At 42.7% G+C, this 26,768-nt stretch overlaps 1 protein-coding gene across 1 annotated transcript in view; it reads right to left on the bottom strand.

The window, feature by feature from the left end:
- The window catches only part of LOC309554950 (mucosa-associated lymphoid tissue lymphoma translocation protein 1-like), a 108,208-nt gene that overhangs the window by 17,078 nt on the left and 64,362 nt on the right, over nt 1-26,768 (bottom strand). Inside the window, exons 10-12 of the mRNA XM_082256711.1 lie at nt 24,710-24,913; nt 20,455-20,632; nt 4,888-4,962 (exon numbers count right to left, since the gene is read on the bottom strand). Of these exons, the coding sequence (XP_082112837.1) occupies nt 4,888-4,962; nt 20,455-20,632; nt 24,710-24,913 (457 nt within the window). The remainder of the gene's footprint in view (nt 1-4,887; nt 4,963-20,454; nt 20,633-24,709; nt 24,914-26,768) is intronic.

Raw genomic sequence — 26,768 nt, 5'->3', positions numbered from 1 at the left:
CACCCCCAATGTGATTCACCCTGCCCCTCAAAGCTTAATCATGATCCCCATGATTAAGCTCCTAAAGAATCGCATTGGAAGAATGGCCAGGTCAGAGCCTAGGCTGAGGCTGAGAGCACTTTCGGCAAGAGCTGAAATCAGTCAGTCAACTGTTAATATTATTTAGGAAACTTTACATTCAGAAGATCTACACAGCTATCACCTAAACTAAAAATAAAGATTTATTAAGCTGCACATCATATGGCAGACCTGTGTGGAGAGGTGAATGGCAGCCTCAGCCTAGGCTCTAACCAGGCCACTCTTCCAATTCAAATCTTTCGGAGCTTAATCATGGGGATCATGATTAAGCTCTGAGGGGCGGGGTGAAACACATTGGGGGCGTGGCCTGGTCAGAGGCTAAGCTGAAGCTGCCATTCACCTCTCCACAGGGGTCTGCCATATGATGTGTGGCTTAATGGATCTTCCTTCTTGATATTGCTGCAGCTTGGATCCTGTAAAAGCTCTTTTCCAGCTAGCACTCACAGTGGTTTAGCTTGGATGCTACCTCTTACCTGAGCGGTACCCACACTTTGCTATTTTATCACCTAAACTAGTTTTCATGTAACTCCTTGCAATTAGGATGCATCAGACCTTTCACTGCGGTTATGGCTGGACGGCAGCATTTTGTTTTATTATTCTGTTCTGTGAAACCTCCCTCTCATGGTCCATTTTAGGGGCAGTTTCACACTAATCAGCTGTGCTTTGTCTGCAGCACAGTGTAGTGTACAAGTGCACGGTACCAGTGGTTTGTGAACGGATTAGCCGTGCATTCCCATAGACTCTATTATGTCCCGCGGTTTTGGTTCAATCAAACTTCTTCATAAATATAGGCCAAAATATATTCTGCTACATGTCTTTGGTAAAAAAAAATCCAAGATGTATATTAATTGGTTAGTGCAGAAGCCCACAAACTATGGTATATACTATATGTTTGAAAATTGATCAGTCCTGATGTACTGATGGCCTAGCTCATTTATTGAGTCCCTAAAATGGCAGGACAGTACAGTTACCCCCCAAATTACCCCTTTTGGAAAGTAGACTTTCCTTTTTTGGAAAGTGCAAGGTAAGAGGCATGATCATTTTTTACACAACGTCACCAGTGCAGTACAGCGTCATCATATTACTGGTGTGGCAGTGATCAGGGATACTGACTGATGACACTATGTAGAAAAAAACAAAAAATAGCTATTTGTTTAAACTTTTTTTTCCTTTTTTAAAAATTTTTTTGCATCCTGTCATTAGAGTAGTACTCTTGGGGAGTTAATCAGGGACTTTGTTTTTTTTTACACTATTATTGCTTATAAAAGTGATGATCACTGTTATAAGCAATAGTTTTAGCTATCATTATTTGGCTTTCATTTATGACAGCTTGTGATCTGTGATTGGCTACAGCTATTCCCATGGTACAGGGTGCTGTGATTTGCCCAGGTACCATGTAAAAGCTGTGGGTCAGTCACGGCATTACAATACTAAGCAAAACAGTCAAGAATGGAAGCCATTCATGACTCTTTTGTTGACATGGTTATCATGTGATTGCTATGACCAACCATAGTGATCACATAATACCCTGGCCACTCTCAGCGGCCGGGTACCAAGCACCATGATCAGACATTAAACACTTTTTTCTTTTTTTTTTAATCTCTACAGGTACTGTGGTGGAGGGATCTGGGGGTCTAAAAGACCCCACACCCCTCCTCTGCACTTAAAAGCATTCAAAACGCCAAGTTTGGCTGTTTTGAATGCTGTAAGTTTTTTTAATTCGGCGCCGCCAGTACCCGGAAGTGATGTCATGACATCACTTCCGGGTACTTGGTGGCGCTGAATTCAAAGAAACGGAGTCCCGGTCAGATGGCGGCGGTGCAGATAGAGACCCGGTCAGATGGCGGCGGTGAAGGTAGGATGCCCAGGTCTCCCGGTGGGATGGGAGACCCGGGCGAGCCGCAGAAGGCGGCGGGAGGGGGGGGGGTGATAACGTCCCCTCCCTCTCCTTGGAATGACAGCCGAGCGGCTATGGACACTGGTACCGGGGTGATGCCTCTAGCTGCAGCCATCACCCCAGTACAAGCACTTTCCCGAAATATCGGCAATATCTGTAAATCAAAAGGCCGATTCCAATATATTGGGAAAAGTGCATATCGGCCCTCAATATATCGGCTTAGCCGAAAATCGGTCGTTCGCTAGTTATAACACCTACCAGGTTTTTATTGCTGTCTGTGTCCTAGTTAGGAAGACTGCCCTCTTGGTTTGTCCTGGTGACCATTATCAAAGAAAGTAGGATTACCGGGGAGCTTTTCTAATTGGGACACTAGTTCTGATGAACCCGGTGACAACCAGGGATTTCCCTCAATTTGGAGGGATTTCTTCTTTCTTCCTATAGTGACTATCTGACAGGAAGTGAAGGAAAATCTCCCCAATGGCACACAAATGGTAAGAAACTGACAGTGGTTATATTAAAACCCTCCCTTACTATATCCAGAAAGAAAAAAATAAAAGTTTTGGCTGACGTCATCTGCCAACCTCTCCAACTCAGCCAATCAGAGGAAACTTTGTATTAATTCAAAGAATAAAAAGCTCCCTGTGAAAGGCTGAGTGCCGCTCAGCCGGACTCGATTTTACTCTGGGACGAAAAAGCCCCATTCCACTCACAGGGCACAGCGCTGTATACTGTATGTAGCTAAATACAGTCTATTGAGAGCATAATAGTTTGTTGGGCCAGCTTGGTCCAAATTAACTATTTAAACTTCACTAAAAGCTAGAGATCAGTTTTAGCCACAACCAATAAAAACATCATAATCAGTTAGAAGCAAACTATTATATTATGCTATTGTCCCAAGTACTAACCTCCACTGCAGACAATATGGGGTTGATTTACTAAAGGCAAATAGACTGTGTAGACTTTGAAAAGTGCAGTCTCTCCAGAGCTTAGTAAATAAGGTAGAGCATCACGTAGCAAAGAATACCCAATCACGTGCAAGGAAATAAAAACAGCATTTTTGCTTGCACATGATTGGATGATGGAGGTCAGCAGAGTTTCTGCTCATTTACTAAGCTCTGGAGCGACTACACTTGCAGAGTGCAACTACACTTTGAAAAGTTCACGGTCTATTTGCTTTTAGTATATCAACCTCTGAGTGTCCCAGAGAATAAATGATGAATTCTGGTCACTAGGGAAATCACTCTGCTTTTTATTTGACTAAATTAGCTCCCTGTGTTTATTTCTGAGTACTGTTAGTTAAAAATGGAGAGTTCAGTATAACAAAGCTGGCAAACCATTTTAGCGGCCAGAAATGTGTTAGCTGTTTGCTACGCTCAGGTTAGGCATCGCTCATTCATTTTTGCGGAACCAACCAGTAAGAAAAGTAACATAAGTTTTGACCACATATGAAGAGAGGAAGCACCACTTCCACTTAGCAGAAACAAACAGGTTTTGTGAAACTTATCAACTGCTGCAGATATACACATGAAAGCTAAACCACCCATTGTGGTAAAAGCTCAGCATCAAGTGTAAGGTTTGAAGGCAAACAGAAAAGTAATTTAAGGAGAAAGTATATACAACTTCTAAGAAATGTTTTCTTTTTATCCCTGTGCTGTACACAGGAACTTAAGTCAGCTCACATTTGAAGAAGTGCACCTCTGGGCTTGCAGAAGGGATTGAGTGCAAAAGTAACATACACAGAGCTGGATTTAACCTGTATATATTATTGCTCATCACTGCTCCATATTACTTGTATATTCTATCTGTGTCTTCGCACTACATAGGTTACTGTATTGTACAAACAGATTTTACAGTGTTCTGCCAGTTTTAGGGGAAACTTAGGTATAATGTGTTTGACAAAGCAAAATCACTAATTCAAGATGGCTTCCTTTCATCATAAAAACATCATAGTTCTTTCATCGTGCATGCACCAAGTCGGACTGGATTCTGTGGCAAGAACAGGTATATCTCCTGCCTGACTAAAGGCAGCCTAAGGTTCCTTTAACACAGGCCAGATCCCCTGCAGATCTGAGCAGAGTAGACAGATGACAGGTCTGTGTCCTCTCCACTTATGCAGAGCAGACATGGACACAGCCCACCCTCTGCTTTATGGGCAGCTGGATGTAAACAGGCTGGCTGTCCATTTACACCTGAATGCCCCCTGATCCAGCCAGACGGAGGGGAATGGAACCCCTTCCATTTGTTTTTGCCGGATCAGATCGGATTGGAGGTAGATGGGTGTAAATGGACACAAGTCTGTTTACATCCGCCATTCCATAAATGAGAAAGAAAGGTCCGATTGTGTCCACCTGAAAAATGGACAGGTGGACCCAATCAGACCACTTGTGTGAAAGGAACCTTAAGCTAGTCATATAATGAATATTTGGCTGATCCAAAACAACAAACAGATTTATTCATCCACACAAGCAAACTAGACTACTCCTGCCTATTGGGATTCTGACAGTGGCACTCCTCTGCTGTCAGAATACACTGATCAGTGGCTGAAGCCACTACTTGACAAAAGATTTCCAGATTTCCAACATTCCCATTTGGCAAGGTCAATCTAATGATTAATTTCTATCAAATGAGCCAGCCATACATGGATCAAAATTTGTCCAGTCCCTGTTGAAGTTTCGAACCATCTATGGCCAGCTGTAGTGTAAGTGTAAAAACTGTCACCTTTTTCAGTTGACTTATATAGTATGACTGATTTAAGGTCTTGTTAGGGCTGTTTGTTTTTATCTGATTTTTTGGCTTGCTCTAATTCTTATTGACACTATTCTCTATGGGCTTCTATAGGAACAATGAAGCAGAACAACTTGACATGCTATCTAAAACCAAAACTGCATCCCATAGCAAACTAAATGACTTACGTGGCATATCCATAAACAGTGTTCCCCAGAGGCTTCAGAGGAGTCACTGTAGATACTGCACAGTCAGAATTATACCTATGGAAGAGAAGTGATATTAAAAAGGTGCTAGAAAATCAAAACATTTTTGCAAGCATTTGTGTAACAAGCAAAGGCCTCTGGAATAAGACAACTTGGCCCAGTGTGGTAACAACCCCAGCTGTGGAATTATGGATCATGGGATAGTAAGATGGGGAATTATGGAAAACAGAAAAAGGGAATCTTGATCTGAATTGGACAAAGAAATCAGACTTTTCATTTATACAACCTTCCCTTAATGCAATACTATCAGATCTTGTGTTCCTAGTATCTGGCTGATGAGTGTGCTCCCTGACGTAACATGGATGGACAGTTAGATACCAACATGACTCTTCTTCACATCTCCATCTCTTTGACAACATTACTTCCATTCAGCCTTAATACCCACCAAACGTTAGAAAATGAATAATGTCATTTTTCTTTTCAGCAATGCTAAGTATATAGACACAAATAAAATAAAAAAAAATGGACCAAATTTTTAATATGCTTATCAAAATGTGATCATTACTGAATGTGTGCTTATAAAGAAACGACTCAGTCGATAAAAGGTATATCATGCTGTTGCACACCTTACATTTTAATGTTTGTATAAGAAATTGGGTGCAGCACTATCATATCATCAAATTAACAAATATGGGGGGGCGTGGCTAGGCTATGGCGGCGTAAAGATTGTTGTGTCTAAGCTCCGCACCAGCTGCTTCAAAGGGAAGAGGATACCAGCTGCTCCTGCCCGAACGATCCATGTCCAAATGCGGATCGAGACAGGGGGAACACTGTGGATCACAATCCACCACCATCCAGCAGTTCTTCATGCCAGGAACACTGCGCACCCACTCGGCCTCCAGAGACAAGATGGCCCTGGGAACCTCCACGAGGGATAATGCTGCACATCCATCAGCCAAACAGAAGGTATGCAGCTCTCCTCCACTTTCCTCTGCTCCTGACAGGGTACCATCCCCTCCAAACTCTAGTCTCTCTGGCACTCCTTCCCTGCTTCTAGAGGACTTGCCTGCCAGCCCTATACAGCCTAGTCTGTGGGTTAACAACAGAGACTGGTACCTTATTGTCCCTTCTTCTCTTGCAATATTAGCTTGTGCTGAAATGTCATTCATCCTGCTATCTCTCCCCACAAGACAGGATATGAAGACTATTGCAGCCAGGCTTGTATCATCCTTACGCAAAGTGACCCAAACAGTAGAAGTCCTTGAACATACTGTGAGCACTCTCTCTACTGACAGAAACCCAATTATACAAAAGTTGAATACCTTGGAGACCTTACATAAACAACAACAGGCTGCTTTGACTCTTCTCTGTCTACAGCATGATGATTTAGAGGAATCGCCATAGTGTGTGTTTTATCAAGCCAAAGTCATCACAGCCCTCTACCAGGAAAATTCTAGAGCACTTTGTGCTTCCCTCTGCTGACCAGCTTTATGGAGATGCTGATTTCATTTTCCAGCAGGACTTGGCACCTGCCCACACTGCCAATAGTACCAATACCTGGATTAATAATCATGGTATCACTGTGTGCTTGATTGGCCAGCAAACTCGCCTGACCTAAACCCCACTTGCTCTCCCCTTGGCAGCCATCTTGGATATGTGCAGACTGCTGCCTGCTATAGATTCTGATTGCATCATCACTTGCCTGCTGCCTGGGCATCACACAGTGATGATGCTGCACACCCGACTATATCTATCACCTGATGGGTTGCAGTCCTTGCCCTTGTGTTTGTGCTCCAAGGTGCATCTCTGCTAGTAGTCTTCTGTTCTCCATGTTCCATGTTGAAAAAATATCAAATAAAGAAAAAATAATATAGCATATACAATTGTGACACAAGTCATATTGTAATTGAATATTATAAAAAATTGCCTTACTTTTCAATCTGCAGCTGCTGTAATTTTCTGAAAATGCAATGTAATATGGCTTCCTGGAGGTGTTCTATACACAGAATGTGTACTGACCACACCCCAGAATCATCATTCCCTGCCAATTTTCAGATTTCAGACATCCACTGGAACAAAAATTTCATTTTTGGTGAGATACTTCCAATAGGAATATGTTTAACCACTTAAGCCCCGGAAGATTTTACCCCCATTCCGACCAGGGGGTATTTTACGACTCGGCACTGCGTGACTTTAACTGACAATTGTGCGGTCATGCAATGTGGTACCCAAACGAAATTTACGTCCTTTTTTTCCCACAAACAGAGCTTTCTTTTGGTGGTATTTGATCACCTCTGCGCTTTTTATTTTTTGCGATATTAATAAAAAAAGAGCGAAAATTTTGCAAAAAAATGACATTTTCAACTTTGTCTTTTAAAAAATATCCAATATACTCAATTTATGTATTTTTTTTTGGCCAAAATATATTTAGCTACATGTCTTTGACAAAAAAAAATTCAATGAGCGTATTTTTATTGGTTTGCGCAAAAGTTATAGCGTCTACAAACTATGGTGTAAATACAGAAATTTACGCAGCTTTAATTTTTGACTGCCTATCTCATTTCATGAAGTGCTAAAATGGCAGGGCAGTACAAAACCCCCCCAAACTACCACTTTTTGGAAAGTAGACATCCTAAGGAATGTTCTGAGAGGCATGTTGAGCTCATTGAATATTTCATTTTTTTGTCACAGGTGTTTGAAAAATGACTAAAAATTTTTTTTTTTTTTTTTTTTACACAAAGTTGTCATTGAAATGATATATTGCTCACACATGCCATGGGTATATGTGTAATTACACCCCAAAATATATTCTGCTGCTTCTCCTGAGTACAGGGATACCACATATGTGGGACTTTTTGGGAGCCTAGCTGTGTACGGGACCACAAAAACAAATCCCCACCATCAGAATTTCAAAGGGCGTACATTTTTCATTGCATTTTCTCACTACCTCTAACGGTTTAGGAGGCCCTGAAATGTCAAGATACCACAAAACCCCCCCAAATGACCCCATTTTGGAAAGTAGACACCCCAAGCTGTTTGCTAAGAGGCATGGTGAGTCCATGGAATATTTTATATTTTACCACAAGTTTTGGGAATATTACTATTTTTTTTTTTTATTTTTTTTTTTACACAACGTTGTCACTAAAAGATAAAATTCTCACACATGACATGGGTATATGTGGAATTACACCCCAAAATACATTCTGCCACTTCTCCTGAGTATGGGGATGCCCCATGTGTGAGACTTTTTGGGAGCCTAGCTGTGTACAGGACCGCGAAAACCAATCAACACTCCCAGGTTTTCTAATGGCGTAAATTGTGCATGTCACCTCTGCACTACCTGTCACAGTTTCGGAGGCCCTAAAATTCCAAGATAGCACAAACCCCCCCCAAATGACCCCATTTTGGAAAGTAGACACCCCAAGCTATTTGCTGAGAGGCATGGTGAGTCCATGGAATATTTTATATTCTGCCACAAGTTCCGGGAAATACATATATATATATATTTTTTTTTTTTTTTTTTCACAAAGTTGTCAGTAAATGAAATATTGCTCACACATGCCATGGGTATATGTGAAATGACACCCCAAAATACATTCTGCTGCTTCTCCTGAGTACAGGGATACCCCATGTGTGAGACTTTTTTGCAGTCTAGCCGAGTACAGGTCCCCGAAAACCAGTCCCCGCTTTCAGGCTTTCCAAGGGCGTAAATTGTTGATTTCACTCCTGACTACCTATCACAGTTTCGGAGGCCCTAAAATTCCAAGATAGCACAAAACCCCCCCAAATGACCCCATTTTGGAAAGTAGACACCCCAAGCTATTTGCTGAGAGGCATGGTGAGTCCATGGAATATTTTATATTTTGCCACAAGTTCCGGGAAATATATATATATATATTTTTTTTTTTTTTTTCACAAAGTTGTCAGTAAATGAAATATTGCTCACACATGCCATGGGTATATGTGAAATGACACCCCAAAATACATTCTGCTGCTTCTCCTGAGTACAGGGATACCCCATGTGTGAGACTTTTTTGCAGTCTAGCCGAGTACAGGTCCCCGAAAACCAGTCCCCACTTTCAGGCTTTCCAAGGGCGTAAATTGTTGATTTCACTCCTGACTACCTATCACAGTTTCGGAGGCCCTAAAATTCCAAGATAGCACAAAACCCCCCCAAATGACCCCATTTTGGAAAGTAGACACCCCAAGCTATTTGCTGAGAGGCATGGTGAGTCCATGGAATATTTTATATTTTGCCACAAGTTCCGGGAAATATATATATATATATATTTTTTTTTTTTTTTTACACAAAGTTGTCAGTAAATGATATATTGCTCACACATGCCATGGGTATATGTGAACTGACACCCCAAAATACATTCTGCTGCTTCTCCTGAGTATAGGGATACCCCATGTGTGAGACTTTTTTGCAGTCTAGCCGAGTACAGGACCCCGAAAACCAATCATCGCCTTCAGGCTTTCCAAGGGCGTAAATTGTTGATTTCACTCCTGACTACCTATCACAGTTTTGGAGGCCATGAAATGCCAAGACAGCACAACCCCCCCCCAAATGACCCCTTTTCGGAAAGTAGACACCCTGAGCTATTTGCAGAGAGGCATGTTGAGTGTTTTGCAGATCTCACTTTTTGTCACAAAGTTTTGGAAATTGAAAAAAGAGGAAAAAAAATGCATTTTCCTGTTTTTTCTTCATTTTCCAAAAAAAATTAGAGCTGCAAAATACTCACCATGCCTCTCAGCAAATAGATTGGAGTGTCTACTTTGCAAAATGGGGTCATTTGGGGGGGGTTTGTGCAATCTTGGCTTTTTATGGACTTCAAAACTGTGATAGGTAGTAAGGAGTGAGATCAACAATTTACGCCCTTAGAAAGCCTAAAGGTGCGCATTGGTTTTCCGGGTCCTGTACGCGGCTAGACTGGCAAAAAGTCTCACACATGGGGTATCATTGTACTCAGGAGAAGCAGCAGAATGTATTTTGGGGTGTCATTTCACATATACCCATGGCCTGTGTGAGCAATATATCATTTACTGACAACTTTGTGTAAAAAAATAAAAAAAAATAAAAAAAATTTTTTTCCTCGAAACTTGTGGCAAAATATAAACTATTCCATGGACTCACCATACTTCTCAGCCAGTAGCTTGGAGTGTCTACTTTGCAAAATGGGGTCATTTGGGGGGGTTTTGTGCCATCTTGAAATTTCAGGGCCTCTGAAACTGTGACAGGTAGTCAGGGGTAAAATCAGCAATTTACGCCATTAGAAAACCTGAAGATGTGGATTGGTTTTCGGGGGCGCGTACACAGCTAGGCTCCCAAAAAGTCTCACACATGTGGTATCCCTGTACTCAGGAGAAGCAAAAGAATGTATTTTGGGGTGTCATTTCACATATTCCCATGGCATGCATGAGCAATATATCATTTAGTGACAACTTTCTGTAAAAAAACAACAAAAAAAAAAAAAAATAATAATTTTCCCGAAACTTGTGGCAAAATATAAAATACTCCATGGACTCACCATGCCTCTCAGAAAAAAGCTTTGGGTGTCTACTTTTCAAAAAGGGGTCATTAGGGGGGTGTTTGAACAGTTCCGGCATTTTATACTCAATCTTATCCACACATCACCCACTCTTCTAACCACTTGAAAACCAAGCCTTTTCTGTGCCTTTTTGTTTACATGAAAAAATATTTTTTTTTTACTAGAAAATTACTTTGAACCCCCAAACATTATATATTTTTTTAAAGCAGAGGCCCTATAGAATAAAATGGTGGATGTTGCAAATTTTTTTGTCACACGGTATTTGCGCACAGATTTTCCAAACGCAATTTTTGCGAAAAAAATACATTTTTTTTTAATTTATTGCACAAATACACTATATAATTCCAATTTTTTTGGTAAAATTTAAAAGATGATCTTATGCCGAGTTCATAGACACCTAACATGACATGCTTTAAAAATTGCGCATGCCTGCGCAGCGACAAAAACGTATGTACATTTTTGAAAACCTTTAAAAGTCTCTACAGGTTACCACTTTAGACTTACAGAGGAGGTCTACTGCAAGAATTACTGCACTCGATCTGGCGATCGCGGCGATACCTCACATGCATGCTGCAATTGTGGTTTACATATGACACTAGACCACCGCTTGCGTGCGCCATTGCGCGCAAGCACCGGGGGTAAGGGGGGGGGCTCAATTTTTTTTTTTTTTTTTTTTTTTTTCTTTTGCTTTTTTATGTTATTTTGACACCTTTCCTTTAATTTTTTTTTTTTTTAAATCATTTTTATTGTTATCATAGTGAATTTAAATATCCCCTATGATAGCAATCTGTAGTGACAGGTACTCTTTTTAAAAAAAATTGGGGTCTTTTAGACTCTAGATCTCTCCTCTGACCTTAACGCATCTGACCACACCAAAATTGGTGTGATAAAATACTTTCCCAATTTCCCAATGGCCCTGTTTATTTCTGGCGAAACAGAAGTCATAAAATGCTCGTAGCCTCCGGCATCTTAGGCCATAGAGATGATTGGAGCCATTCTCATCTCCAATTAGCTCTATGGTTAGATAATTGAACCACCGGCTGCACTCTCGGGTTAACCGGTGGGACAGGAGAGCCAGAGAAAAACCATGGAAGGCTGCGGAAGGCGGCGGTGGGGGGGGGGGAGGCCCCTCCCACTGCATGTAAAAGCAGTCTAGCGGCCAATTACCTGCTAGAATTGCTTTTACATGTAAGCCGACCGCTGGCTGTAAAAAACGATACCAAGATGATGCCTAAATCTGCAGGCATCATCCTGGTATAACCACTCAAAGTCCAGCAACGTACCAGTACATTGCTGGTCCTTGTTTGGCATATAGGTTTTTTTTTTTTTCATGCAGCCTGTGGGCTGAACGGAAAAAAAGAGAACCTATCAGAAATCAGCACAGGAATAATGCGTAGTATTACTCATCATTAACCGCCCAAACAACCACCCACTGAATTTAATGATGGGTATACACGACACTATCCACGTATACCAAAATAGGATTTTAACTGCAGTGCTGAAATCAGAAAATCACCACAGCTGCTATCAGCAAAGGTATCCATATATGCTGAGCGCAAACGCTGTTTGTGTCAGAATATATAAAATCAATGCGTGGTAGCCGACGAGGGACCTGCAAGAGAAACAGGTCACAAAAGAATGAAAAAACAAACAAAGGACATTGAAAAAAAGTATAGTAGGAAGGAGTAGAAGGACATATAAAATGACTGACAACAACAGTTTTTGGATTTTCATCATTAACCGCCCAAACAACCACCCACTGAATTTAATGATGGGTATACACGGCGCTATCCACGTATACCAAAATAGGATTTTAACTGCAGTGCTGAAATCAGAAAATCACCACAGCTGCTATCAGCAAAGGTATCCATATATGCTGAGCGCAAACGCTGTTTGTGTCAGAATATATAAAATCAATGCGTGGTAGCCGACGAGGGACCTGCAAGAGAAACAGGTCACAAAAGAATGAAAAAACAAACAAAGGACATTGAAAAAAAGTATAGTAGGAAGGAGTAGAAGGACATATAAAATGACTGACAACAACAGTTTTTGGATTTTCATCATTAACCGCCCAAACAACCACCCACTGAATTTAATGATGGGTATACACGGCGCTATCCACGTATACCAAAATAGGATTTTAACTGCAGTGCTGAAATCAGAAAATCACCACAGCTGCTATCAGCAAAGGTATCCATATATGCTGAGCGCAAACGCTGTTTGTGTCAGAATATATAAAATCAATGCGTGGTAGCCGACGAGGGACCTGCAAGAGAAACAGGTCACAAAAGAATGAAAAAACAAACAAAGGACATTGAAAAAAAGTATAGTAGGAAGGAGTAGAAGGACATATAAAATTACTGACACCACAACAGTTTTTGGATCCTTTTATTTTTCTTTCTAACTGTTCCTTTACTTCTTGATTTGGGAGGGACTGCGATCATCTGCGATCTTCTCTTCCAGCTTGGGTCTCTCAAAATGTCGATGGACATCCAACATCCTTCGAGACCCTGTGTTTATGTGCCCTACACTGTGTCGTGCTGTACCCTACGCTAATAATCCACTAGTGTATGGTAGCGCTCGAAACATTCCCCGATGCAGAGACCAGGTTGGTCAGGACATTTGGGACAATAATAACGGGTGTCACGCCTAAATCCGCGCTTGCTACAGACACGACATCTTCTTTGGGGCCATCTTTGGGTAGGGGTACTCGGGAGGACATGTGAAAAATGCCTCTCATGCAGCCGGCTCACTGCATCTGGAAGGGGAAGTTGGGCAGGCATGCCTCCTGGGTACAGGTAGGCAAGGATGATCTCTTCCTGGAATTCCCGGAAAGATCCAGTTCGTCCTGACGCCCTGTATAGGACAAAGGCGTTCAGCATAGCCAATTGGTATAGGTAAACAGACACTTTTTTGTACCAGCGTCTGGCTTTACGGGCAACTAAATACGGCGCCAAAAGCTGGTCGTTAAGGTCCACCCCTCCCATGTTAAGGTTATATTCGTGGACACAGAGGGGTTTCTCCACAACGCCAGTTGCCGTAGGAATTTGGATCGTCGTGTCTGGGTGAAGGGAGGACAGAACATAAACATCCCGTGTATCCTTCCACTTCACCGCAAGTAATTTGTCCGTTTTCAAGCAGGCTCTCGCCCCCCGACTAAGACGGGAATCTACAAGCCGTTGGGGGAAGCCCCGGCGATTAGGTCGCACGGTGCCACATGCGCCATCAAATCAAGAAGGTGACTAAATAGTGGCACGCTTGTATAAAAGTTGTCCACGTACAAATGGTACCCCTTTCCGGATAAGGGTGACACCAAGTCCCAAACGATCTTACCGCTGCTCCCTATGTAGTCTGGGCAGTTGGGGGGCTCCACACAGCTATCTTTTCCCTCATAGACCCGGAAACTAACTGTATAGCCTGTGGCCCTGTCACACAATTTATACAGTTTGACCCCGTACTTGGCACGCTTGCTGGGGAGGTACTGTTTCATAGCAAGGCGGCCAGTAAATTTAATCAGGGACTCGTCAACGCAGACAACTTGTTCGGGGGTAAACAAGGCTGCAAACCGCTGATTGAAGTGGTCTATGAGGGGCCGAATTTTGTGGAGCCGATCGTATGCAGGGTCTCCCCGAGGACGACAGAGTTCATTGTCGCTGAAATGCATAAATCGCAGAATTTGCTCGTATCTCGTCCTGGACATAGAGGCAGAGTACATGCGCATATGGTGAATTGGGCTAGTGGACCAATATAGCCGCAATTCACTCTGTTTAATTATGCCCATGTGGAGGGAAAGGCCCAGAAAGATCTTAAATTCGGAAACCGTTATAGGTTTCCAGCCGAATTGTCTGGCAAGGTGTGAATTTGGGTTGGCGGCGATGAACTGTTGTGCATACAAATTTGATTGATCCACAATAGATCTGTAAAGATCTTCCGTGAAGAACAGCTCAAAAAAGTTCAGGGGCGTAAAACCAGCTGTCTCCACGTGGATTCCAGGTTGGGCGGTGAATGGGGGAAGTACTGGCGCTGTAGTATCGGTGGGTTGCCAATTAGGAAATGCCAGCGCATCAGGGAGGGCACTATGGGCTCTACGGGCCTGTCTTCGAATACGCGGTGGCTGCGGGCCACTACTTGTGCTAGCCACCGCACCAGCTTCAACTGCACTTAGGGGACTCGCCACGTCACCAGGTCTTACTGCAGTGCTGGTTGTACTAGGTCCAGGTTGTACTAGGCCGCTGGCGCTTGCCAGGTCGCCAGAAGGATGAGCGGCACTAGTACCCACACTCTGCTCCATACGAGCACCCTGCGATTCCTGCATCACAACAACTTCAGAATGGGGTCGGGTACGCCTGGGTCTAACAGGGACCCATCTGTCGTCGGAGCTATCTGTCAGGGAGCCGCTGCCGTCATCAGGTTCATATACTGACACTAATTCGGTCATTGTAGCTTCCCCTTCGCTATCAGATGACTCGGTCAGCATATAACTGAGAAGCTCTTCATCCCTGTACGAACGTTTGGTCATTTTGGCAACTAAATTTACTCGTACAGTGATGCGACTCACAGGTAATAAAAGCACCTGGTTGTCGAAGACTATTTCAAGCGCTACAAAAAAAACTGCTAATGCTAGCAGGGATCAGGCCTGACTCTGCTAACACAGCGGTTTTGTGTCTTGTGTTTTTTTGCAAGTGACAGTAATCTATTGATTACTACACTTGCCTGGGTGAAAGGGTTAAACGCAGGTGCTGGCCGGAATCAGTACTGATCGTGCAAACACCGCGTTTTGGGAACCCTAAACTATGGGGGCGCTAGTATAGTTCTGATCAGATCAGATATTGATCTGTTCAAACACTATACTAGAAATGGAAGTGTAGGTGCGTGCGTGCGTGCGTGCGTGCGTGCGTGTGTGGCAATCAAGGGGTTACTTCTAAACTATGCGCTGGGGATCTGGGGGGGGTGGCGGGGACCCTAAACCTCCTTTGGGAAAGAAACTAGCTAGCTAGCGCAACCTCAAGTCACAATGACACCAATACAAAATACAGTAAAAACAGTATATTATGTGTGTATTAGTGCTAATGTGACAGAGGGTGTAGGGGTTAACGGGATGTGATCAGGGGGGGATCAGGGGTTTAAATCTTTATTGGAAGGGACTGGCGGGTATCCTAAGGATAAAAGGAACGGTGGCAAGCGCTAAACCTGGTCACAAGTCACACTTATACGGGTATATAGAAAATGCTATATACTGTATACAGTGTGCGTTGTGGCAGGGGGTGTAGGGGTGATCAGGAGGGGATCAGGGGATTAAATCTTTATTGGGCGGGTGGGGGGGACCCTAAACCTGCTTGGGACACAAACTTAGTCGCCTGCGCTAATTCTGATCACAATGACACTAATACAAAAATACAAAAACACAGTATATTACGTTTGTATTAGTGCTGATGTGACAGAGGGTGTAGGGGTTAACTAGCGGTGATCAGGGGGGGATCAGGTGGGATCAGGGGCTTAAATCTTTATTAGGGGGGGGTGGCGGGTAATTCAAGTGGAAAAAGGGGGGTCGCAAGCGCTAGACCTGACCACAAATCACACTTATACGGGTATATAGCAAAATGCTATATACTGTATACGGTGTGTGTTATGGCAGGGGGTGTAGGGGTGATCAGGGGGGGGTCAGGGGCTTAAATCTTTATTGGGCGGGTGGCGGGGACCCTAAACCTTCTTGGGACAGAAACTTAGTCGCCTGCGCTAATTCTGATCACAATGACACTAATACAAAAATACAATAACACCGTATATTGCGTTTGTATTAGTGCTGATGTGACAGAGGGTGTAGGGGTTAACGGCGGTGATCAGGGGGGGTTCAGGGGGGATCAGTGGGTTAAATCTTTATTAGGGGGGGGTGGGGGGTAATTTGAGTGGAAAAGGGGGGGTCGCAAGGGCTACACCTGTTCACAAATCACACTTATACAGGTATATAGGTATATGCTATATGCTGTATATAGTGTGTGTTGTGTCAGGTGCTGTAGGGGTTAATTGGGGGGGCGATCGGGGGTGAAATGTGCCTATCTAACTGTGTGTGGGTGTGCTTGGTGCAGTACTCACAGTAAGATGTGCTCTCCTCTCACGCTGGATCCGAAAAGACCGTTGTGGGGGGAGGGCACATCTCCTCTAAGCCTGTGTTTACATTTCACAGGCTTAGAGGATGATCTGATTGGGCAGGACCGATCAACAGGTCCAGACCAAAAATGATTGGCCTGGACCTGATGACTGATCGGTTCTGAACCCAATCGAGTCATCATCGGCGGCGGGGACGCGCGGGAGCGCGCACAGGGCCGGCAAATTGTGCTGACGTAGGCCTACGTCAGTTTGCCTGGCCGGGGCTGAGTGCCGACGTAGATCGTCGTGCGCCGGTCGTAAAGTGGTTAAAGGAATGCAGGCCCAGCAGATTTCCTCATTAGTGCTCTGCACCTGAACAGCTGATTGATAATTATGAAACCACTCCCATTAGACCCATTCAGCACAGAGGCACAGAAGGAAAGAACAGGGATTGTTTCAGAATAACAAAAGGTAGGAATCTGCAACAAAGGCTGTTATAATCCTTGCAATGTACAGGGATCACCCAGAGGGGAATGTTTTTTTTCTTACGCTTTAAAAACATATAGTAAGGTCCAACTGCACCTTTTTTCCTCCTCCTTTATGAGCCACAACTCAATAGTGATCTTCTTATGACACATAAAAAACCCTATATAAAACACGCATAGCATAAAACCATTTAAAAGCAACTTTTTATTAAAAGAGTTAAAACCGCACTTACAGCTCCAGCGCACTCCACACCTGCACAGGTGATCAATGGCATGAACTGCAATATGTCTCAAGCAATGTCACACATCTCAGCTCTCTGTGTTCCAGTGTGTGTGCGAGCACTCCCACTGACAGCAGTACGCGTGCACGCACACAGACACAGGCACACCCCCTGCTGCGGCTGAAATAAGGCTGTGAAATATGAACCATTAGTCAATCACTGCCTGGCTTTTGAAGCTGCAGCCTGTAGCTGCATGAAACGCAAAAGGGGCACCCCCCTGAAACACGGCTTGCACACGGGAAAGGTGCTTTCCAGCTGTATGAGTGACATGTGATAAAGGAATACAATTGAGCAACAGCCCCTATATATTCTATCAGTGGTGGCTGGTGCTCCATGGGCCGGTGGGGGGGCGTCAGACGGACCGCACCATAAACCCACCCGGACCACAGCAGGACAGGACCACAGCAGGGGGCAGGACAGGACCATGGCAGGGGGCAGGACGGGACAGGACCCGGCTCACTCACCCTGCCTGGACATCTGCAGCAGCAGGCGACGGCTTAGGCTTCTTCCCCCTGTCTTCTGTGTCTCCTCCATCCTCATCCATGCCCAATGGCATGGCTTCTCCTTTTGGCCAATTGGGAAACGGGTCTCAGAATTTTCATTCGCTATTGTCACACAACTGGGTGGGCTCGGGGCGCAGTGCTCTGCGCCCCAAGCCCCACTTTTTTTTAGCCTATTAGAGCCTCTGGCTCTAATCACATGGTTAAAAAAAAAAAGCCCCATTGAACTCCATGCATCCTGCATGTAGATTAGGGGGACGGACGCATGGATGGGGGGGGCGGTGCCCCTGTGCCCCCACTGCACCAGCTGCCACTGTATTCTATAACTATTCTATAACTATAGCTGCATACACCTGAAGCACCTAAGAATGTGTATGAATGTGCTGCACTGAAAACTACATAAGGATCTATACAAATGTCATATAAAACAGTGCAGTAAAAAATCTCCATCAAAAATGTGTAAATGTGTGTTTATAAAAGTGACAACAATAATTTATCAAAAAACAATTCATATGCGGTACATACTGTAAATAACTTGTTGAAAAGTACAAAAGTACAAACAGCCCCAAGTGAAAAAAAACACAAATCCTATAGTGCAAAATCACGCTTCTGCAAGGAAAGTGAGCTGCAAGTGAAAAGACACAGTCCTCCACCTTCCCCAAGAGAGTGAACGCCCATCTCCAGAAATTGACCCTCATCACAAAGGTCATTATAGCATGTTGGCAGGCACCAGCACCCAGAAGACATCTTCAGTTTTCTCCAGCTTGCATATGCAATCAATGAGAGGAACCACAAGACCCAGCTTCACAACCACCTTACTTGATTAAATTCACCACAAATGATATCCATCTCTTAAGCTCAATAGGAAAAGCAGCAAACCATAGTGCTCACCGCTAACAAAACACTTTCTTAAAACTATAAAACATACATTTACATGTATGATAAAACAAGGCAGGTGCTTCATAATGGCCTCAGCCAGTGTGAGATTCAATGCTGTCTGGGAGGAATATGAAGAAATACCACTATGCTAAAACAGGGATGTATGATTGACATAATTCACTGCCCCTCTGGTAAACAGACAGACCCCAAAATAAGAGGAGGAGGAGCTGCTAAGTCATGTGACTGCACAAAACTTAAAAAAAGGTAAATACATTTTTTTAAACAAATGAAATGTGAGTACAAATATACAATTTGTTGTAATACAATGTGCCTTTGTATCAATGAGTTCAAATTCTTAAACGGTGACCCTGTTTCTAAGGGGATAACAGCTGAAGCCAGTGTGTTGGAAAGAGGAAAACACAGCATGGAGAACACTTATTAGACGACGCACAGGCAATATTGAGTGCTGGGATAAGGAAATATATGGACCTTGTTTGAATGATATTTTACACTTTTGGGTTAACCCTAAAAAGACAATGCATGTTTTGTGGATTTGTGTCTGATGTATAACAGATATATTGTACTTTAATGTATATCTTTTAGGATAAGGCTGCACCCAATTTTGTTTTGTCACTGATGAATATTGATCACTGTGATTTATGTTGATTAGCTATTACTAAGTGTTTGATACAGTAAATAGATTGTTACAGAATATCTGGGATTTTATGTAGATCTATTGAAGTGGGATTTTATGTAGATCTATTGAAGTGGGATTTTATGTAGATCTATTGAAGTGGGATTTTATGTAGATCTATTGAATTAAGGCCCCTTTCACACAGGCGCACTGCCCGACGGAGGTTCGTTCTGCTTAGCGGGGAATCGATCCGCTGATCCCCGCTGAGCAGGCGGATGACAGCTCTGTCTCCACTCTGTGTGCAGAGACAGAGCTTATATATATAGTAGAAAGAAAGCAGCACCTCCAGTAGTAGGACACTTGAAACTTGAATTTATTGTAAAATTAAAGGTCCAACATCCAACATCCAACACTGCAATGATTAAGCACATGGTGTGAAACGCGTCTGCTGATCCAGTCAATCTTGTGTGTTCGATGTTATATGTTGGACCTTTAATTTTACAATAAATTCAAGTTTCAAGTTTCCTACTACTGGAGGTGCCGCTTTCTTTCTACTATATATATATGGACTTTCCAGGCTGGGGACCTTTGGCGAGCACCCAGTTTCCTAGGATTACCATAGTTCGCCCTGGGTCTTTTTGTTCAGCTGACAGCCTTTGAGCGGTGATTTGCTTCCTTCTCTGTCCTGCAGAGACAGAGCTGTCAGATCCCTGCTCTCCTCTATGGGGAGATCGATTGAGAACCCACCGCCTGTTCGTTCTCATCCGATCCCATCCTCCAGACGGATGGAAAATAGGGTTTCCATCCATCCGAATTTCACGGACAGGATCGGAATCGGATAGCAGCGGGTGTCAGCGGAGATGTCTCTGCTGACACCCGCTGCCCCATAGGGATGCATGGAGCATCCAATCAGGTCCGCCTGAAAAACTGACAGGCGGATCGGATTGGATCGCCTATGTGAAATATTATAATTCAAAGAGGCAGCGCAACATGTTATTGCTGATACCCAATTTCTTATATTTATTTAGGAATTATTCATAAATGGTGCTGGCGCATGGATTAATTGTGTTTAAGCAAGAGGAGTTCAAAAGGTTTTTATACATTGTTCCCCTTAAGTGAAAACACACATACCACTTCCTGCAAGTATCTAGAAGAACCACATTCAAGGCAGTCCTCCTTTCTTGCATCTTCTGCAGTATTCTTTGTACGCTGATGCAATTTTCAGGCCTGTATGGTTGGGGAGCATCAATGGGGACCATGTAGTTCCTCCCAGAACGTTCATATCCATGACCGGCATAATAAAATAGCCCTGAGTGTGCAAAAAAACGATTTAGGTACTTGGCAAAGCGAAAAAAGTCATGGGTGTATAATTGTATATGCATCTTATCCTGTGCTGCATTGGTGAAAAGCCATTGTTTAAGACATAGATATAATTTTTTTATAGAATATGTACCCCAATACTGCGTTTTTTATACTGCACTAACATACATAAAAATGTATGTTTAATATATTTTTGTGAAAAAGAGCTCCTTAAAAAAGGGTAATTTTATTTATTTATTTATTACAGGTACTTCTATAGCACCATCAATTTACACAGCGATTTACATATATATTGTACATTTACATCAGTCCCTGCCCTCAAGTCGCTTACAATCTAAGGTCCCTAACTCACATTACCACATACACATATTAGGGCCAATTTAGACAAGAACCAATTAACCTACCAGCATGTCTTTGGAGTGTGGGAGGAAACCGGAGTACCCGAAAGAAACCCATGTAGGCACAGAGAGAACATGCAAACTCCATGCAGTTAGTGCTGTGGTTGGGATTTAAACAGATGACCCTAGTGTTGCTATGTGGAAGTGGTAAGCCAATACTGCTTTTTTAACCACTTCCGCACCAGCCGCCGCAGTTATACGGCGGCAGGCTGGCGCTCCCAAGCAAAGCGTCGTACATGTACGGCAATTGCCTGGGTGGAGCTAGGGGGCAATTGCGCGCCGCCGGAGGCGCGCTCCTGCCCCCGCTCGTCAGCTGGGTAGCCAACGTGTGTGCCCGGCGGCTCTGATGGCCGCCGGCCACTCGCGATCTCCCGCAGCTGAGGGAGAAAGACAGATGGCTGATGTAAACACAGCCGTCTGTCATTCTCCCTGAAGTGATCACAGAGGCTATGTGATCCTGCTATAAAGGATCGCATGTCTCTGTGATTACTTCACAAGCCATGCCCCCTGACAGTTAGAATCACACCCCTAGGGACACACTTACCCCACTGATCACCAGTAATGTTAACCCATTCCCTGCCAGTGTCATTTTTACAGTAACAGTGCATATTTTTTATCACTGATTACTGTAGTAATGTCACTGGTACCCCAAAAGTGTCAGAAATGTCAGTTAGGGGTCCGATCTGTCCGCCGCTATGTCGCAGTCCCGCAAAAAAAAAAAAAAAAAAAAAAATCGCAGATTGCCGCCATTACTAGTTAAATCAAAAACAATAAAAATGACATAAATCTTTCCCGTAGTTAGTAAACGCAATAACTTTTGCGCAAACCAATCAAAATATGCTTATTGCGTTTTTTTTTTTACCAAAAATATGTAGCAGAAAATAAATTGGCCTAAAATGTTAAAAAATTTTGATTATTACTTTTTTTTGAGAATTTCTTATAAAAAAAATGTGAAAAATATTGTTATTTTTTCAAAATTGTCGCTCTTTTTTTTGTTTATAGCGCAAAAAATAAAAAAATCGCACAGGTGATCAAATACCACCAAAAGAAAGCTCTGTTTGTGGGGAAAAAAAAGGACATAAATTTAGTTTGGGTACAGCGTCGCATGACCACGCAATTGTCCGTTAAAATCACGCAGTGCCGAATCGCAAAATAGGGCCTGGTCTTTGAGCAACCAAATCCTCCGGTCTGAAAGTGGTTAAACTGCACTAAAATACATAAAAAAAATTATGTTTATTAGTTTTGTGCAACAAAGATCAACTTAAAAATGAGTAATTTTCACATAACATAAATGATAATTTCTCACTGTCTTTTCTTTAACAATGTCAGTAAGATTTCTATTATATAGCACAGTGGCTAAGTGGTTGGCACTTCCACCTAGCAGCACTAGGGTCGCTGGTTCAAATCCAAGCCACAATACTACCTGCTTATAGTTTGCATGTTCTCCCTGTGCCTGCGTGGGTTTCCTCTGGGTACTCTGGTTTCCTCCCACACTCCAAAGACATGCTGGTAGGTTAATTGGCTCCTTTCTAAATTGTCTCTAAAATTTGTATGTATAAATGTGAGTTAGGGACCTTAGATTGTATCTCCTTGAGGGCAGGGACTGATGTAAATGTACAATTTATACAGTGCATCTAGAAAGTATTCACAGCGCTTAACTTTTTCCACATTTTGTTATGTTACAGCTTTATTCCAAAATGGATTAAATTATTTTCCTCAAAATGTTACAAACAATACACTATAATGACAACGTGAAAGAAGTTTGTTTGATTTTTTTGCAAAGTTATTAAAAAAAAAAAAAATCACATGTAGATAAGTATTTACAGCCTTTGCCATGACACTCAAAATCGAGCTCAGATGCATCTTGTCTCCACTGATCATCCTTGAGATGTTTCTTCAACTTGATTGGAGTCCACCTGTGGTAAATTCAGTTGATTGGACAGGATTTGGAAATGCACACACCTGTCTATATAAGGTCCCACAGTTAACAGTGCATGTCTGAGCACAAACCAAGCCATGAAGTCCGAGGAATTGTCTGTAGATCTCCAAAACAGGATTGTATCGAGGCGCAGATCTGGGGAAGCGTACAAAAAAAGTTCTGCAGCATTGAAGGTCCCAGTGAGCCCAATGGCCTCCATCATCCATAAATGGAAGAAGTTTGGAACCACCAGGACTCTTCCTAGAGCGGGCCGCCTGGCCAAACTGAGTGATCGGGGGAGAAGGGCCTTAGTGAATACTTTCTGGATGCATTGTATATACTGTATACAGTGTCTTTAAAAAGCATTCATACCCCTTGAAATTTCCACATTTTGTCGTGTTACACCATAAACATAAATGTATTTTATTGAGATTTTATGTGATAGACCAAAACAAAGTGGCACATAATTGTGAAGTGGAAGGAAAATGATAAATGTTTTTTTCATTTTTTTACAAATATGTGAAAAGTGTGGTGTGCATTTGTATTCTGGCCCCCTTAGTTACTACTTTGTAGAACCACCTTTCACTGTATGTCTCTACCACCTTTGCACATCTAGAGAGTGCACTTTTTGCCTATTCTTCTTTGCAAAATAGCTCAAGCTCTCTCAGATTGGATGTGAACAGCAATTTTCAAGTCTTGCCACAGCTTCTCAATTGGATTTAGGTTTGGACTTTGACTGGGTCACTCTAACACTTGAACATGCTTTGATCTAAACCATTCCATTGTGACTCTGGCTGTATGTTTAGGGTTGTTGTCCTGCTGGAAGGTCTCAAGTCTTTTGCAGACTCTAACAGGTTTTCTTCTAAGATTTCCCTGTATTTGGCTCCATCCATCTTTTCCATCAAAAAAAGCATTGCAAAATTGTACTTATCCTCTCCATGCTACATCGCTGTTCCCAGCTTTCTCCACCATCCAGTGTAAGCACTTCTCCATAGGCAAGCACTCTAACCAATCTCCTGTGTGCACAACCTGTTGTTTTCATGCCCCCTAGCGGGCGCATAATTACACAGGCCAGTCTCACAGTACGCCAGGACTGAGTGGCACTTACATGTCATTAAGTGAGCGCCACTCAGTCCTGGAAGACTGCCTGCTGCCACTGGAGGAAAAAGAAAGAAGAAGAGTATTGCATTGTTGCATGCTGGAGTTCCACTTTAAAGTCACTAAGCTCAAAATAAAGATATGTCTGGTTTTGTCAAAACTTTTCACTACACAGACTGTGACCAGCATGCATCATTCAGTCCAGCAACTGCATCAGAAGTGCTTTCATTTCCTTTTTGTTTGGCAAAAACTATATTTTCTTCTTCAGATTGAATAAATGCAGAAGTTAGAGGTTTCATTGCTCACCATGAAAAGTATTTGCACATAAACCAGGCCACCATTGCTTTTAAGCCCAAGCTGGTTACAAAGCAGAGTTCCTTGACCTTCACAAGGTCATTTAGGCCTGGCTGTGACTGTCTGTTGGTATTAATAGCAGGTGATGCAAACGTTCCTGGAAGGGAGATATATATCTACACCAGCAACAGGCCAGGGAGCAGCACAAGCCAAGGCATGAGCAATACTTTAAAACCAAGTCTTTCCAGAGAAAACTAATTTAGTTCACAAATATTATTAAAGGCTACAATATTTATAACTTTTCCTGAATAGTTTCCTTAGCAATATCACTTTCATTTTATATACTCTATAGACTCACCATACATCCCTCTGTCCAGGAGCTGTAGAAACTGATGGACTGCTGTTATCATTTCTTCCTGAGTCAAGTCTACAAGTGAGATTACACGGAAGCCCAATTTTCTGAGGAGTGCGGACAGCTCACATACATCAACCATAGGGGCTAAGAGATTGGGATGTCTGATGTAACTATTATTGCCAATCAGCAAAGCAACTTTCCCAGCCGCTGTCAAGAAAAAAAAATATGCTTAAATAAAAAAATATATGAACTATTGAAATCTGTGGCAGCCATATAAAATATGCTTACTGCATTTTACTCTTTGCATAAATACGATTCCCATATACAGTAGTACAAGACTAATCCTTCAGTACTCGGTTTGGAAAAATAAAATTATAGGCTATTATTCCCCTTGTTAGCAAGGAAATCAGCGATGGTGCCACAACCAATTGACTCCACATCTGGAGTATGCTGTCCAGTTCTGGGCACCGGTCCTCAGGAAGGATGTGCTGGAACTGGAGAAAGTCCAGAGAAGGGCAACAAAAATAATTAGGGGAATGGAGGACATCAGCTATGAGGAAAGACTACAAGCACTGAACCTATTCTCTCTGGAGAAGAGACGATTGAGGGGGGATATGATATCAATGTACAAATACTGTACTGGCGACCCTAGCATAAGGAACAAACTATTCAGAGAAAGGGAATACAATAAGACACGTGGCCACTCACTAAAACTTGAGGAAAGGCGGTTTAACCTTAAAATGCGTAAGGGGTTCTTCACTGTAAGAGCGGTAAGGATGTGGAATTCTCTTCCGCAAGCAGTCGTATCAGCGGGGAGCATTGATAGTTTTAAAAAACTATTGGATGGACACCTTAAAGACCACAACATACAGGGGTATACAATGTACGGTTAAAAGCAAACACACACACACATCATAGGTTGAACTGGATGGACTTGTGTCTTTTTTCAGCCTCACTAACTATGTAACTATGTAATATGCAGTCCAGCTGAAATAGTCTAATGTCTGCCTTTCTGGCCTAAGATTTTGGGTTTCACAGAAAAGTGCAGGTGAGTGTTAATTAATCTACTTTCTGACTATGCCTAAACACAGTTTATATCAAAAGCAATTTGTTTCATGACTCTTCTGCAAACAAAGCAGGTACTGGCCATCTACCACCACCATATACTGTATGTTGTCTATTTCCCAGCCCAAGTACTGTACTGGATGTTCAGACCTGTCACACCTTAGTGGTTCAATCAGAAACTGATCTGGTTCCTTGGTGCTTGGGATGAATAATAATAATATAAACCTACCCCAGTGCTTGGAGGATGTCAGGACACTGGTACCATGATCCATATCTTTTGGAGCTGTCAGGCCCTTACAACAATCTGGAGTCATTAACAAATAAGGTAGCACAAATTACTGGGACTCAAAAACCTTAACGCCACACATGTGTTTGCTCTTTGCCGGGTCTTCAGCTCAAACACAAAAATTGGCTCATATGCTCTTATGCTCAGTCCTTTGGGCCATTGCCCTCAACTGGCGTCTAGCATTTGTCCCATGGGCTCAGATACTTCAGAGGATGGAGTCAATAAGGCTGCCCATACACTATACAATTTTCTTGTTCAACTTTCCTTTAGATTTACCAAAACCATATAATATAAGTTCAAACCTGAACACTTTCAATTTGTATGCAAGCAGGCAGGCCCTTGCACTACATAGTTGAAGGTAAATCTAAAGGAAATTGAATAAGAAAATTGTATGGTGTATGGCCAGCCTAAGGTGCATGGAAGGTGCTCACCACACTATATATGACTCCATGCATATATTTGATCGAAAATGGGAGAAGTGGACCACAAGTTAGCTTTTACAACAGGGTAGTTGGTACTGGATCTTGCATTTTTTGATTGGACTTGCACTTGGTGGCCCGTGGGTGTTCCTACCCACATTTCGTTTTTCCCCCTTTTTCTTTATTTTTATTTCATTCTTTCATCCTGTAGAGTTATATTGGAAGCACTTAGATATTGGCAGGTTACCTATCTTCCTGTACGCGCAGTTATGCACAGTTTATACCTTTTTTT

The sequence above is a fragment of the Pelophylax lessonae genome (genome assembly GCF_965119305.1).
Source record: "Pelophylax lessonae genome assembly, chromosome: 4".
NCBI lineage: Eukaryota > Metazoa > Chordata > Amphibia > Anura > Ranidae > Pelophylax > Pelophylax lessonae.
Note: the sequence above shows the minus strand (reverse complement) of the source record. Positions and strands in the feature narration are given on the sequence as shown.